The sequence below is a fragment of the Misgurnus anguillicaudatus genome, chromosome 24 (assembly GCF_027580225.2).
Source record: "Misgurnus anguillicaudatus chromosome 24, ASM2758022v2, whole genome shotgun sequence".
In the NCBI taxonomy this organism is placed as follows: domain Eukaryota; kingdom Metazoa; phylum Chordata; class Actinopteri; order Cypriniformes; family Cobitidae; genus Misgurnus; species Misgurnus anguillicaudatus.
The window spans coordinates 47,275,378-47,289,024 of NC_073360.2; the positions used below are offsets into that span (position 1 = coordinate 47,275,378).

General features: G+C 36.0%; 2 protein-coding genes across 2 annotated transcripts in view; both read left to right on the forward strand.

Annotated features, from left to right (window-relative positions):
- LOC129438994 (protein NLRC3-like) overlaps positions 1-13,647 on the forward strand; it is a 469,470-nt gene that overhangs the window by 65,137 nt on the left and 390,686 nt on the right. The window lies entirely within an intron of this gene.
- LOC141361551 (protein NLRC3-like) lies at positions 490-4,332 on the forward strand. Its single transcript, XM_073863038.1, has 5 exons — positions 490-641; positions 1,256-1,345; positions 1,587-1,703; positions 2,136-2,261; positions 2,535-4,332. The coding sequence occupies exons 2-5, from the start codon at positions 1,296-1,298 to the stop codon at positions 4,330-4,332; spliced, it is 2,091 nt and encodes a 696-aa protein (XP_073719139.1). The 5' UTR covers positions 490-641; positions 1,256-1,295.

The window sequence follows — 13,647 nt, forward strand, 5'->3', positions numbered from 1 at the left end:
CTGATTTCTGACATCTACTAGGGAGCGCCCCTAATATTGTGTTATATATAAAGGTAAGTTGGATAATTTGCATATTACACAACGTGTGTGAATGTGTCTGTTTCTTGAGTTACTAATGTAAAAATTAAGCAAAATAAAAAGATTTAAAATAAAGGTCATTGGCGAGATCTGTCTCTCTTCGTCATTTAGACGTGTGTGTGTGTGTGTGTGTGTGTCCTGTATAATAAATATATAACATACAGTACATCTAGTAGTAAGTGTCTCATATAAATATGAATTCATTTATTTAGGTGTTTTTGTGCATATTTTTCATTATTTCACACAAACATTGATTTACACGCATATGCATTTATACATAAATATTCAGCTGGAATTTAACGTTTGGCCAAATTATCTTCATCTTTGTTTATATTCAAAAAACATTTTAATCAGATAATCCTGACGTTTATACATTAATACTTAACGCCAGCAGCAGCACAGAAGGGACTTTGGACCGTACTTTGATCTCTTACTGCTTTAAGTCATAAACAGGTGTGTTTTATAATCTCTCGCCATTTTACACACCAGTTTTAATGTGTCTACATTCATTGAAAGTCACTTACGTGTCCTTGTTCACTTTGAGTAGAAATAGGTTGACGAAGGTAAGTGTTACTTGACTCAATGTTTCTAAAAATCATTTTTACAGTTAATAGTAAAATTAAACTATTATATTGATCTAAACAGTATCATCTATTATCGTTTTTAAAACATGACTAATATTTATTAAAGCTCAGTGACTGAATGGATTTTGTCAGAAGCAGTGCAGAGACTTTATAACTTTATACATTTTAATTGAATGCATCCTGAGAGTGTTTATTTGGTCCAGAAAAAGAATAAATTGTCTAAATGAGACCTTAAATGATGTTGAAAATATGTTCACATTCTCCACATCTGAACTAGTTTTTAAACTTATATTGAGGTTCCATGAACATTATAAAGTTTATAACTTTTATGTATCTTTTAAATTCTTTATAATTTCTGTGTAAAGTTATTTAAATGATGCTATGTCAAGTCAATTTTATTTATTTAGCACTTTTCACAATTGTTCATTGTTTCAAAACAGCTTCATATGAAATAGAAACTAAAACACACACAAAAGCATGCTTGTCTACTGACTCAGAGGACTTTGAGCTGGTTTATAAAAGTATTAAACCTATGACCATGATTATGATTCATAGATTCATTAGATTTATTCAGAGTCTGTGGTGTTGATCAGATTCATCAGTGGAGATCAGACTGATGTGACTGAATGATTCATGGCTGATTCACAAACATTCAGAGATGAAGATGATTCTCCAGGAGTCAGGTATTCTTATTCAAGTCTGCATTAAATGTTTTATCTAAACACAAGTGAATGACAAGTTACACACTTTGTTTCATATTTAAAATAGACATTTTTTTTTTAAACGGTCATTAATATAAATAACATTCTGCATGTTTATAGGATAAATTAATTTGTAATTAGATCATCAAATAGCTGTAAATATCTTTATTGATGCAAATTAAACTAAGAATGAAAACATCTACTGTATATTATCTTGTTATAGATCAGACCATCAGAAGAGATCAGACTCATCTCAGATCAGCTGTTTGTCTATGAAGAGTGATGCGTCTATGCCTCTTCCAATAACATTTCAGGACAGAGAAACATCACCTGGTCTGAGGTACAACAGCTGTCTCATGATCAGCGGGATATTTTAAAATGAACTTTTATGTATTTTTTAAATTCTTTATAATTTCTGTGTAAAGTTATTTAAATGACGCTATATCAAGTCAAGTGAATTTTATTTATTTAGCACTTTTCACAATTGTTGATTGTTTCAAAACAGCTTCACATGAAATAGAAACTAAAAAACACACACAAAAAAGGCAAAGAACAATAAAAGCACAGCAGTTTTTAATAGTTTAGGATGAAGTAAAATGAGTTACTCAGATTGGTAATAATAATAATAACAGCACTAAAGTGAAGTAGCGATATCTGTAAGATTGTAACTGGACCATAATAATGAAAGCAATATTAATGAAAAGATTAAATTAAGTTAATCTATATTATCATTATGTATAAATGTGCTCTGATTACTCTAAATAATTCTTAGAAACCTGGAGAGATGTGACAAACATGTACAGCAGAAGAGATCAGACTCATCTGAGATCAGTTGTGTGTCCATGAAGAGTGATCAGTCAATAACATTTCAGGACAGAGAAACATCACCTGGTCTGAGGTACAACAGCTCTGTATAGATAAAGATGTGATAATATGCTCAAATATGTGTTCACAAACTGTTGACTAGTCTATTAATATCAGATTGTCTGAATGTCTTCTGTTTAAGGTCAATAATGTTGTCTGGATCAGACTCAGATCAATTAAGAGTGTATAAGAATCATGTTGTTATTTAATGAGTAAAAGTAGATATCACTTACATGATATTATTATTAGTTTAGATGTTTTTCTAACTTCTTTAATTTATGTAATAGTATCATGCATCTCTTTACAGTTATCATTGTCATCAGAAAACATTCAGATCAAATCTGAGGAAGAAGTTTGAGTGTTTGTATGAGGTAACATCAAATAAGAGAAACCCAACACTACTGAATGAGATCTACACAGAGCTCTACATCACAGAGAGTGAAAGTGGAGAGATCAGTAATGAACATGAGGTGAGACAGATTGAGACACAATCCAGAAGAACAACAACAGAGGAGACACCAATCAAATGTAATGACATCTTTAAACCTTTACCTGAACAAGACAAACACATCAGAAGTGTGCTGACAAAGGGAGTCGCTGGCATTGGAAAAACAGTCTCTGTACAGAAGTTCATTCTGGACTGGGCTGAAGAGAAAGAGAATCAGGACGTCCACCTCATATTTCCACTTCCTTTCAGAGAGATCAATTTGATGAAGGACAAAACACTCAGTCTTTTAGATCTTCTTCATCTTTTCTTCCCAGAGACAAAAGAAATGGAAATCTTCAGTGATGAATATAAAGTGTTGTTCATCTTTGATGGTTTGGATGAGTGTCGTCTGTCTCTGGATTTTCACAGCAGTGTGAGGTTGTGTGATGTAAGTGAATCAACCTCAGTGGACGTGATGCTGACAAACCTCATCAAGGGGAATCTGTTTCCCTCTTCTCTCATCTGGATCACCTCCAGACCAGCAGCAGCTGATCTCATCCCCTCTGAGTGTGTTGATCGAGTCACAGAGGTACGAGGCTTCACTGATCCACAGAAGGAGGAATACTTCAGGAAGAGAATCAGTGATGAGAGTCTGTCTGATCAAATCATCTCACACCTGAAGTCATCCAGGAGTCTCTACATCATGTGTCACATCCCAGTCTTCTGCTGGATTTCAGTCACTGTTCTAGAGAGAATGTTGAGTGAAGCAGAGAGAAGAGAGATCCCCAAGACTCTCACTCAAATGTACACACACTTCCTGATCATTCAGACAAACATCAAACATCAGAAGGACTATGAGAAGAAAGATGAAGACATGATCTTCAAACTGGGGAAACTGGCTTTTGAGCAGCTTGTGAAAGGCAATCTGATCTTCTATGATGAAGACCTGAGAGAGTGTGACATTGATGTAGCAGAAGCATCAGTGTACTCAGGATTGTGTACTCAGATCTTCAGAGAGGAGTTTGGTTTGTATCAGGGGAAAGTTTACTGCTTTGTTCATCTCAGCATCCAGGAACATCTAGCAGCTCTTTATGCTCACATCTCCATCACAAACAAATACACAAATGTTTTTAATCCTAAACCAGGTTGGTTTTCTAACATTTTGGGCAAATTTAAACATAAATCATCAGAACAGGATTCATTATCTGAGTTACATCAGCGAGCTGTAGATGAATCTTTGCAGAGTAAGAATGGACATCTGGATCTTTTCCTGCGTTTTCTTCTGGGTCTTTCACTGGAGTCCAATCAGATTCTCTTACAGGATCTACTGACACAGATGAGAAGATGCTCCTACAAGAAAGAGAAAACTGTTGAGTACATTAAACAGAAGATGAATGAGAATCTGTCTCCAGAGAAATCCATCAATCTGATTCACTGTCTGAATGAACTGGGTGATGATTCACTGCTGCAGGAGATTCAACTTTATGTGAAATCTAAATCAGTAGGAAACCACAAACTCTCCTCTTCACAGTGGGCAGCTTTAGTTTTTGTGTTGTTGATGTCTGAGCAGCATTTGGATGAACTTAATCTAAATAAATTTATTGGAGATAAAAATACAGCAGATGAAGTTCTTGTGAGACTGCAGCCTGTGATTAAAGAAACAAAAAAACTCAAGTAAGTAAAACTAACAACAATCACATGACTGTTTACATATTAAAGCAACACTATGTAATTTTCCATGTTAGATTGGCTTACGGCTCCCACATGAGGTTTAAAAGCGCAACAGTGCAATTTGTGTTGCTTTAATACAATTAATTTAATTATTTTATGATTTTATTTTGAACTCTTACTTTGGAAGAGTATTTTCTAACAAAAGTAATTTTCTTAATGTTGTACATAAATCAAAACAACAACTTATCTACCAACTGCTACAGAATTACACTAACTTTACATTACCATAACAAATGTGTTTTATACACACAAAGTTAACACAACTAGGGAATAATTAGCAAGCAAAAAGTCAAGGGTCAAGGGTCCAACTAAAACAAACACTAATCACCACCTTTAATGAAACTTAAATGAAACAAATCATCAACATCTAAACCTAATAAGTGAATCTTGTTTTCTACAGCAATATTTTTACAGAACATTCAGAAATAATGTTTTATGGGGTGGTTTCCCAGATAGGGATTAGCTTAAGCCAGGACTAGGCCGTAGTTTAATTATGAAATATAAATTGTTTTAACAAACACACCTTACTAAAAACATTACTTGTGTGCATTTTAAGGCAAAACAAATGGCATTGATGTATTTTAAAATATGTCAGTGTAAGTTGTTTTCAGTTTGGACAGCTATTACATTTACTTTAGTCTAGGACTAGTCTAATCCCTGTCTGGGAAACCACCCCTATACATTTTAAAATAATAAAATGCAATGTTTCTCTATCATATGCCTGGACGGTATGGCCAAAAATTTTATCGCGGTATACTTCTTCATTTCGGTCGGTACGGTATAAACCCGATAACGGTATGCATATGAAAAAAAGCCTCAAGAAAAACAGCCAAGAATGCCTGCAATGGATGTCTGAACCAAAAACAAACCTCTGAAAAAAAATTGGCCAATGAAACCTTCTCCTATAAAACGATATCATATTTAAAATAAAAAAGGGATAAATATATTAATGTTCACCTTTAATTCGTGTTTATCCTTCATACAAAAAAGCAGTGGTGTCAAAAGTATTCATATTCATTACTCAAGTAGAAGTATAGATACTAGGGTTTAAAAAGACTTTTGTAGAAGTTGAAGTATCAACTCAAGCTTTTTACTCAAGTAAAAGTGAAAAAGTACTGGTTTCAAAACTACTTAAAGTATAAAAGTAAAAGTAATGTAAGGAAAAAAATGTCATTAGAGAAAAAAGCCTAAGCCGCACCACATGGGCCTTTTGGGCACTACCCTATCTTCTCTAAAAAATGTTTCTAAAGGCCATAATAACTATAGTGTTATTAAAATGTTAATGTTAAAAAATGTGGGATGCACTAGGGCCAGGGGTAGGCAACGTCAGTCTTGGAGTGTCGATGTCCTGCAGATTAGCTCCAACCCTTATAAAACCTTGGTTACCTGTAGTTTCAGGTGACTTTAACCTTTATTAGTTTGTTCAGGTCTGCTTGATTAGACCTGGAGCTAAACACTGCAGGACATCGGCACTCCATGTTGCCTATCCCTGCCCTAGGCTATCTGTTTCAACCACATACGGTATATGCCCATTAAAAATGAACGCATTTCAATACAATGCAAACAAATACATTAAAGCAGTGGTTCTCAAACTGGATGTCGCCAGATGGTGCCAGGGGCCCCAGTTTTATAATATTTTATGAAATACATTACTTTATTATAAATTCTGTGTAATTAAACCTCAGAAAAATAAGGCTACTAAACAAAAGCAATAAATTGTATAATTTAAAATGTTTTGTTTAATTCAAATTTTAAGTTTTAGAATGTTTATGTCAATCCACTGTACACAAGGGAGGCCGCAAAAAATGTTTGATAACAACTGCATTAAAGATCCATATATGTGTACTGCTGAGCATTAACATGTGTTCTATAGAGAGGAAGATATGATGACTAGTTGCCTATAAATATTGTAATGGTGCAAAAAGTCAATCTTCAGAGCAGTGCCGCTGGTGGCCAAACCTTTACAGTGGTGCCCTCTTTAGTTAAAAAACAACAAAATCACACACAACTATAGTATGTGTGAGAATAGAAATATGCTATTGTTATCATTTATAATTGTATTTTGACAGCAACACAAACTACAAATATGCAATTATATATTATAGCCTATATTTCTGCATCTGTACTTGTGTAGCTAATGGACTTTTGTATACTTTAGTCAGTATAAATCCAAGCAATTTTGGAGAATTACTAAATGTCTTTATTGTAAGTAAATTAAAAGTCAGGTTTAAGGAAACAGCTGATGTCTATTAACAAAAGCAAAGGTTTGTATGTATGATTATTTGTTTGATTGATTTAACACTCAAGCATTCAGCTAAGTAGGTTTTGTTAATGCAAATAAAATTTAGGGTAGTTATTAGCATATACAAAACAACAATGTCTTTAGAATAGATATCTTTGCCATGCTTCAAAACGCAACGCAGCACAATGTCATTTAAGTTGAACAACTGAAGTTACATGATATAAATTGGTATTCTTACACTATTTAAATCACACAGATGAGTTGGTGCCAGCCACCAGCTATACATTTACACAGGCTTGTGAATGTGAACTGACCTGAAAGTGATGCGCGAGTTTTATTTCGTCCTTTTCCATTTGAAGACAGAATGCCGCGTTCTGTTACTGTACAAACAGATGGCGGATGATATCAAAGCATCGCGAGGGGAGACACTCTGCATGCTTTCTAATCGCTCTCGCGGTTCTTTTATGTTTCTCTGTGCAGCGCTATCGAACAAACTTTTGATCATCTGCAGTCAGCTGGGGGGCGGGGATTGCGTACAAACCAATAGGGAGTCGGAATGGTGTATGTTTATACTTCTCATCCAACCACAATCGGATTCATCTGGATGATGCAATTTATCAAGATAGGTTTTTTTAACGATGACAAGCCGAAATGTAAAAAAGAAAACAAGTTGAAATTAATAGAAGTAACGAGGCGATTTTTAAAATGTAAGGAGTAGAAAGTACAGATTATTGCGTCAAAATGTAAGGAGTAGAAGTAAAAAGTCGTCTGAAAAATAATTACTCAAGTAAAGTATAGATACCCAAAATATCTACTTAAGTAATGTAACGAAGTATTTGTACTTCGTTACTTGACACCTCTGCAAAAAAGTGATATCATTGTCCAGTAAAACAAACTTTCAGGCTCAGCTTAATAATGTTATAAGGGCACCCTGAATGTCGTTCAGTAATAAATGCTGTAATGCAGGGGTCTCAAACTCAAACAGGCTTGGGGACATTTCTGAGATCGACATCTTATAGGAGAGACGAAGAGCTATTTTAACATTAAAAAGCACAATTATTCATTTTACATTTATAAACTATTAAGTATTTTTTGCCACCAGATTGTGTTTCTGTTTTGATATATTATGGTTTTATTCGGTCATAGTATTGACTTTCATAGTTCCATCTGTGTTAGTCTATAGTTTTGTTCAATTAGCTATTATAGTAATATGTGGAGAAAATATAAGTCAACGTGACCCTAAAATTATTGTAGTATTTAATGTTACATACTGTAAGAAAAATAAAAATTACTGATCTACTTGTAATTGCTTAGCAAGCTAGATAGTGAAAAATTATACATTTATTTCATGATCTAATCTAATATTTTTTATACAAAGATGACGGTGTTGACATGTTATGTTTGTCACAGTAGCAGTGTCCAAAAATATGAAGAAGTTTAAGAGAAAATATCAAAGATCCAGGAGCTTGAGTGATCTTGAAGCATGCAGTAGAGCTGAAGGTTTGAAAATGGGGTCCTCAGAAATGCAGTTGACCCTGTAGTTGTCTGATTTTATTGTTTTTATAAATATCTGACGGTGGTGACGAATACCGTAAAACTTCAAATAATAGCCTAGTCCCAAATAGACGCCTGTCTCTTTTAGACGCCTGGTGTGACGACAGGTTTGGGTAAATAAACGCCTGTCTCAAATAAAGGCCTGGTCTGTTTTTTAGTTTCGGGTTGTATTTGATCTTCTAAAACCCGTCAGATAGTCTGTTTAAGACAGTTCTATGGGGCAGATTGAACACGCTAAAGTTTTTTTTGCTTACCGGTAGATGTCACGTGACAGACGCAGTCGTTTCGTTACTCATCACTATGACAACACAACAAGCTTTGTCGCCAGGATTGAGGTGATGATGATGGTAGCGAAGTGGCAATCGGGAGAGTCGGGACTTTTCCCGGTGGGCCGGTAGTGTTTTGAGGCTGCTGATAATAGTCGGGCTTTCAGTCTTTTGTCATGCATGCACTCCCGCCACACATTGTATTTCTCACGCGGAAACACTATTTATCATATTTAATATGCTGCAGCGCCTAAAATGTATCTGGCCGCACTGCTCTCTCTCTCTATCAAGCCCGTCTTCCCTTCCCTAGAGTTCTAGTCGAGCGAGCCAATACAAAAAAAAGAGAAAGAGGCTACACAATAGCCAATCAGAAAATAGCACTGTTGTATCTGGGTAAGATTTCACGCAACAACCAATAAAAAAAACATATCCTTGTTTGCTTTATTTAGACTGCCAATAATTTAAGACTGTTGTTATTACACGAACTAATTTGTTAAACACATTCAAATTAAAAATAAACCGTAATATGTGGTAACCTCCTGCTGTCATGCTGGAACAATTAAATTAAAAGCCTGTCTCTTATAGACGCCTGTCTCTTTTAGACGCCTGGTGTGATGATAGGTTTGGGAAAATAAGTTTCAAGAATCAGTGATTTGATACTAGACATTTAATTATATTATACATATAACTCATAACCAGATGACACAGCAGCATACATACTTGTATCTTTTCTCCTCATCTTTATTCTTTTCTAACCTTGGCACTTTATGGCTTAAGCCTATTTTTTCTCACCAGTAATTTAGTTTGTGTTTATTACATCTCTATATGATGTCGTCATTGGAAGCTGTGACTTGACATGAACTAACCCCACACCTCCTTCTCATACTTCTGAGTGACTGACAGCTCTTCTCTGAGCAAACACTCCAAAGTCCCGAATAGATTAATTGATCGCATGGTGGTGTCAATGATATGATTTGACGCGAGGTACAGATGAGCGAATTTAAATCCGCATTCCATTTGCTTGTCGTCCCGGTGATCGCGGCTTATGGTTGCTTAAAGGACAAGTTCTGTATTTTACACTTAAAGCCCTGTTTTCAGATTGTTTATGATTAAATAGAACGGTTTTGACTGAAATTTGGACATATGATGCTGGCCCGAGAATTTTCGGGTGTTTGTTGTTTCACCTCCCACCTCTACAATGGCTGCATAGGTGCAGTGGAACAATCCTTCCTAAAATGCATTAAACTTTCGTTTACAAAGACGTGAAACTCAGCGAGTGGTCAGGGGTGTTCACTGATATGCTCACACAAAAATCACTGCAAAAGATGCTTTCCGAAAGGTGTTTTATTGTAGTTATTGTCCAAATAAATAAAACGTATGTGCTGTGAGGTATTTCTCCGCCGCCGGGAACTTTGTTTCTATTCTTGCAATTGGCAAAAGTGGATTATCGCCACCAACTGGGCTGGAGTGTCTATTATTCAAGCTCTCAGCGGAAGAATGTACAGGTATGAGGCGTTTGGAAAAATAGGTCCACAAGTTTACAACGAATGGTAAAACAGCTGTTGGAAAGCATCTTTTGCAACGATTTTTGTGTGAGCATATCAGTGAACACCTCTGACCACTCGCTGAGTTTCACGTCTTTGTAAACGAAAGTTTAATGCATTTTAGGAAGGATTGTTCCAGTGCACTTATACAGCCATTGTAGAGGTCGGGGGTAATACAATAAACACCCGAAAGTTTTCGGGCCAGCATCATATGTCCAAATTTCAGTCAAAACCATTCTATTTCATCATAAACAATCTGAAAACAGGCCTTTAAGTGTAAAATTATCTTTAACTACAAGACACCACACGTTTAAGAGGGAAGTAGCCCCTTGACCCGTGTTTAACATGCGTTTTTACATGTGACATTTGAACGGCCACAGGACGCCGTAATGTATCGAAATATCGGAAATGTGTTTAGAAACCCTTATCGAAAAATATTATACTGCGAGATATATTGATATTGAATTATTGTCCAGTCCTACTCTATCATTTACATAACAAGCAAATAAGTCTATAAAACATTTGTTGTTTTAAACATTGTGAGAACATTAAAACATGACATTGACATAACGTTTAAAAATGGTAGAATCTAACATTCATCTAACGTTTAGACAACCCAGAAACGTTCTTAGAAAATCAAGAAAACTGGACACTTTTTATGTTGGCAGAACGTTTTTGGGAACTTTCAGGGAACGTTCTTTGAACTTTTTTCTGTTAGCTGAGAGTCAAACAATATCTTGTCCATTATGAACACAAACACTTAAGGAAATAAGATCAAGTATTCAGTGTGAGCCATGAACTCAATACAGATTTAGGAAGAAATGTTCATGTGGTTTAGGACATCTAACACTAATAGTCAGCTGTGTGATGGATTTATTTGACATTTAAACACACAGTGTCTCAGTTACTGAGGGATTGAAAGAGGAACATTACATGAAGAGATGGAGGTTAGAGATTTGTGTTTGTAGTTTTGTATAATTCACATAAAGTCTCTGTTCTCTACAGGTTGTATGGTTGTAATATCACATATGAAGGTTGTGTTGCTCTGACTTCAGCTCTGAGATCAAACCCATCACACCTGAGAGGTCTGGATTTGTCTGGTAATAAACTAAGAGATTCAGGAGTGAAGCTGATCTCTGATGCACTGAAGAATCCTGACTGTAAACTGAAGATACTGAAGTAAGATTGTGATCTGATGTTCAGACAGTAATCGCATATAGATTATAGTGAGACTATATAGAGATCATAACATCTGTAATGGATTTATAGACACTAGTCAACATTAAAAGTGGATCATAAATGTTAATCTTAGGGTGTTTTCAGACCTGTAGATCAATTGCTTTGTTTTGAAACCGGGGATTACATGGCTACAATGTTGGTTCAGTTCGCATACACAAGGCAATATTTCCAAATGAAGCAGACTTTGTTAATACAAGTCATGTGTGTGTAAACTGTCATGTAATTGCTCAGAGTGCATCTGTTTATTTTCTGTGATTCTGCTTAAATTGTCTGTCAGGATTAGAGCCCGAAGCCATTTGTTTTGAGAATAATGGCTGGCTGATTAAGTTATTGGCTGGCTAGCCGGCTCAGCCAAAACTTAAATGACTGCTGCAGCCGCCAAACTTTTCATAGCTGCAAATGACTGAAGCTGCCACTACATGTCTACAGATGTATATGTTATACTGATTAACTAGATCTCAATCTTTACAGGAAATGAGAAATTGAGACTGAGAAAAACTAATATAACAACACTCACTGTTATCAGTATTATTTTGGACAAAGTTTTGCACATTTCACTGCACTGAAGCATGCGTTGTGAATTACGCCTGTTTCACACATACTCCGTATGCAATGCGTTTGCTTTGCGTATTGCAGTACGTATGTGGTGGGATCCGTCAAGCATCCGTTGTGCTTTCACAAATACTCCGTTTGCAGTGCATTGCTAACCGCTGCTTCTGCGTATCAAATGATCATGTGATTGACACTTTCTGTTGAAAAGCGCCTCATCAATAAACAATATAATAGCCTGCTGTGTTTTTTCTTCACAAAACAATATACTTTAGATATTATTTGATAGACTAGTTAGGATGTTTAAAATCTCTAGTGGTCAGGACACATGAATGGATTAAAGGTCTATTTATCTCCACATATACAGTATTGTTCAAAATAATAGCAGTACAATGTGACTAACCAGAATAATCAAGGTTTTTAGTATATTTTTTATTGCTACGTGGCAAACAAGTTACCAGTAGGTTCAGTAGATTCTCAGAAAACAAACAAGACCCAGCATTCATGATATGCACGCTCTTAAGGCTGTGCAATTGGGCAATTAGTTGAAAGGGGTGTGTTAAAAAAAATAGCAGTGTCTACCTTTGACTGAACAAACTCAAAACTATTTTGTACAAACATTTTTTTTTCTGGGATTTAGCAATCCTGTGAATCACCAAACTAATATTTAGTTGTATGACCACAGTTTTTTAAAACTGCTTGACATCTGTGTGGCATGGAGTCAACCAACTTGTGGCACCTCTCAGCTGTTATTCCACTCCATGATTCTTTAACAACATTCCACAATTCATTCACATTTCTTGGTTTTGCTTCAGAAACAGCATTTTTGATATCACCCCACAAGTTCTCAATTGGATTAAGGTCTGGAGATTGGGCTGGCCACTCCATAACATTAATTTTGTTGGTTTGGAACCAAGACTTTGCCCGTTTACTAGTGTGTTTTGGGTCATTGTCTTGTTGAAACAACCATTTCAAGGGCATGTCCTCTTCAGCATAGGGCAACATGACCTCTTCAAGTATTTTAACATATGCAAACTGATCCATGATCCCTGGTATGCGATAAATAGGCCCAACACCATAGTAGGAGAAACATGCCCATATCATGATGCTTGCACCTCCATGCTTCACTGTCTTCACTGTGTACTGTGGCTTGAATTCAGAGTTTGGTGGTCGTCTCACAAACTGCCTGTGGCCCTTGGACCCAAAAAGAACAATTTTACTCCCATCAGTCCACAAAATGTTCCTCCATTTCTCTTTAGACCAGTTGATGTGTTCTTTGGCAAATTGTAACTTCTTCTGCACATGCCTTTTTTTAACAGAGGGACTTTGCGGGGGATTCTTGAAAATAGATTAGCTTCACACAGACGTCTTCTAACTGTCACAGTACTTACAGGTAACTCCAGACTGTGATCATTGGCTGAGCCTTTGCCATTCTGGTTATTCTTCTATCCATTTTGATGGTTGTCTTCCGTTTTCTTCCACGTCTCTCTGGTTTTGCTCTCCATTTTAAGGCATTGGAGATCATTTTAGCTGAACAGCCTATCATTTTTTGCACCTCTTTATAGGTTTTCCCCTCTCCAATCAACTTTTTAATCAAAGTACGCTGTTCTTCTGAACAATGTCTTGAACGACCCATTTTCCTCAGCTTTCAAATGCATGTTCAACAAGTGTTGGCTTCATCCTTAAATAGGGGCCACCTGATTCACACCTGTTTCTTCACAAAATTGATGACCTCAGTGATTGAATGCCACACTGCTATTTTTTTGAACACACCTCTTTCGGCTGGTTGCCCAGTTGCGCAGCCTTGGGAGCGTGCATGTCGTGGGTGCTGGGTCTCGTTTGTTTTCTGAGAATCTACTGAACCTACT

Bases quoted from the DNA above. Each gene is read 5' to 3' on its own strand.
- LOC141361551 (XM_073863038.1), top strand. From the start codon at position 1,296: ATGGCTGATTCACAAACATTCAGAGATGAAGATGATTCTCCAGGAGTC. The intron at 1,346-1,586 runs GTATTCTTATTC...ATCTTGTTATAG, and splicing joins GATGATTCTCCAGGAGTCAG to ATCAGACCATCAGAAGAGAT. The intron at 1,704-2,135 runs GTACAACAGCTG...AATAATTCTTAG, and splicing joins GAAACATCACCTGGTCTGAG to AAACCTGGAGAGATGTGACA.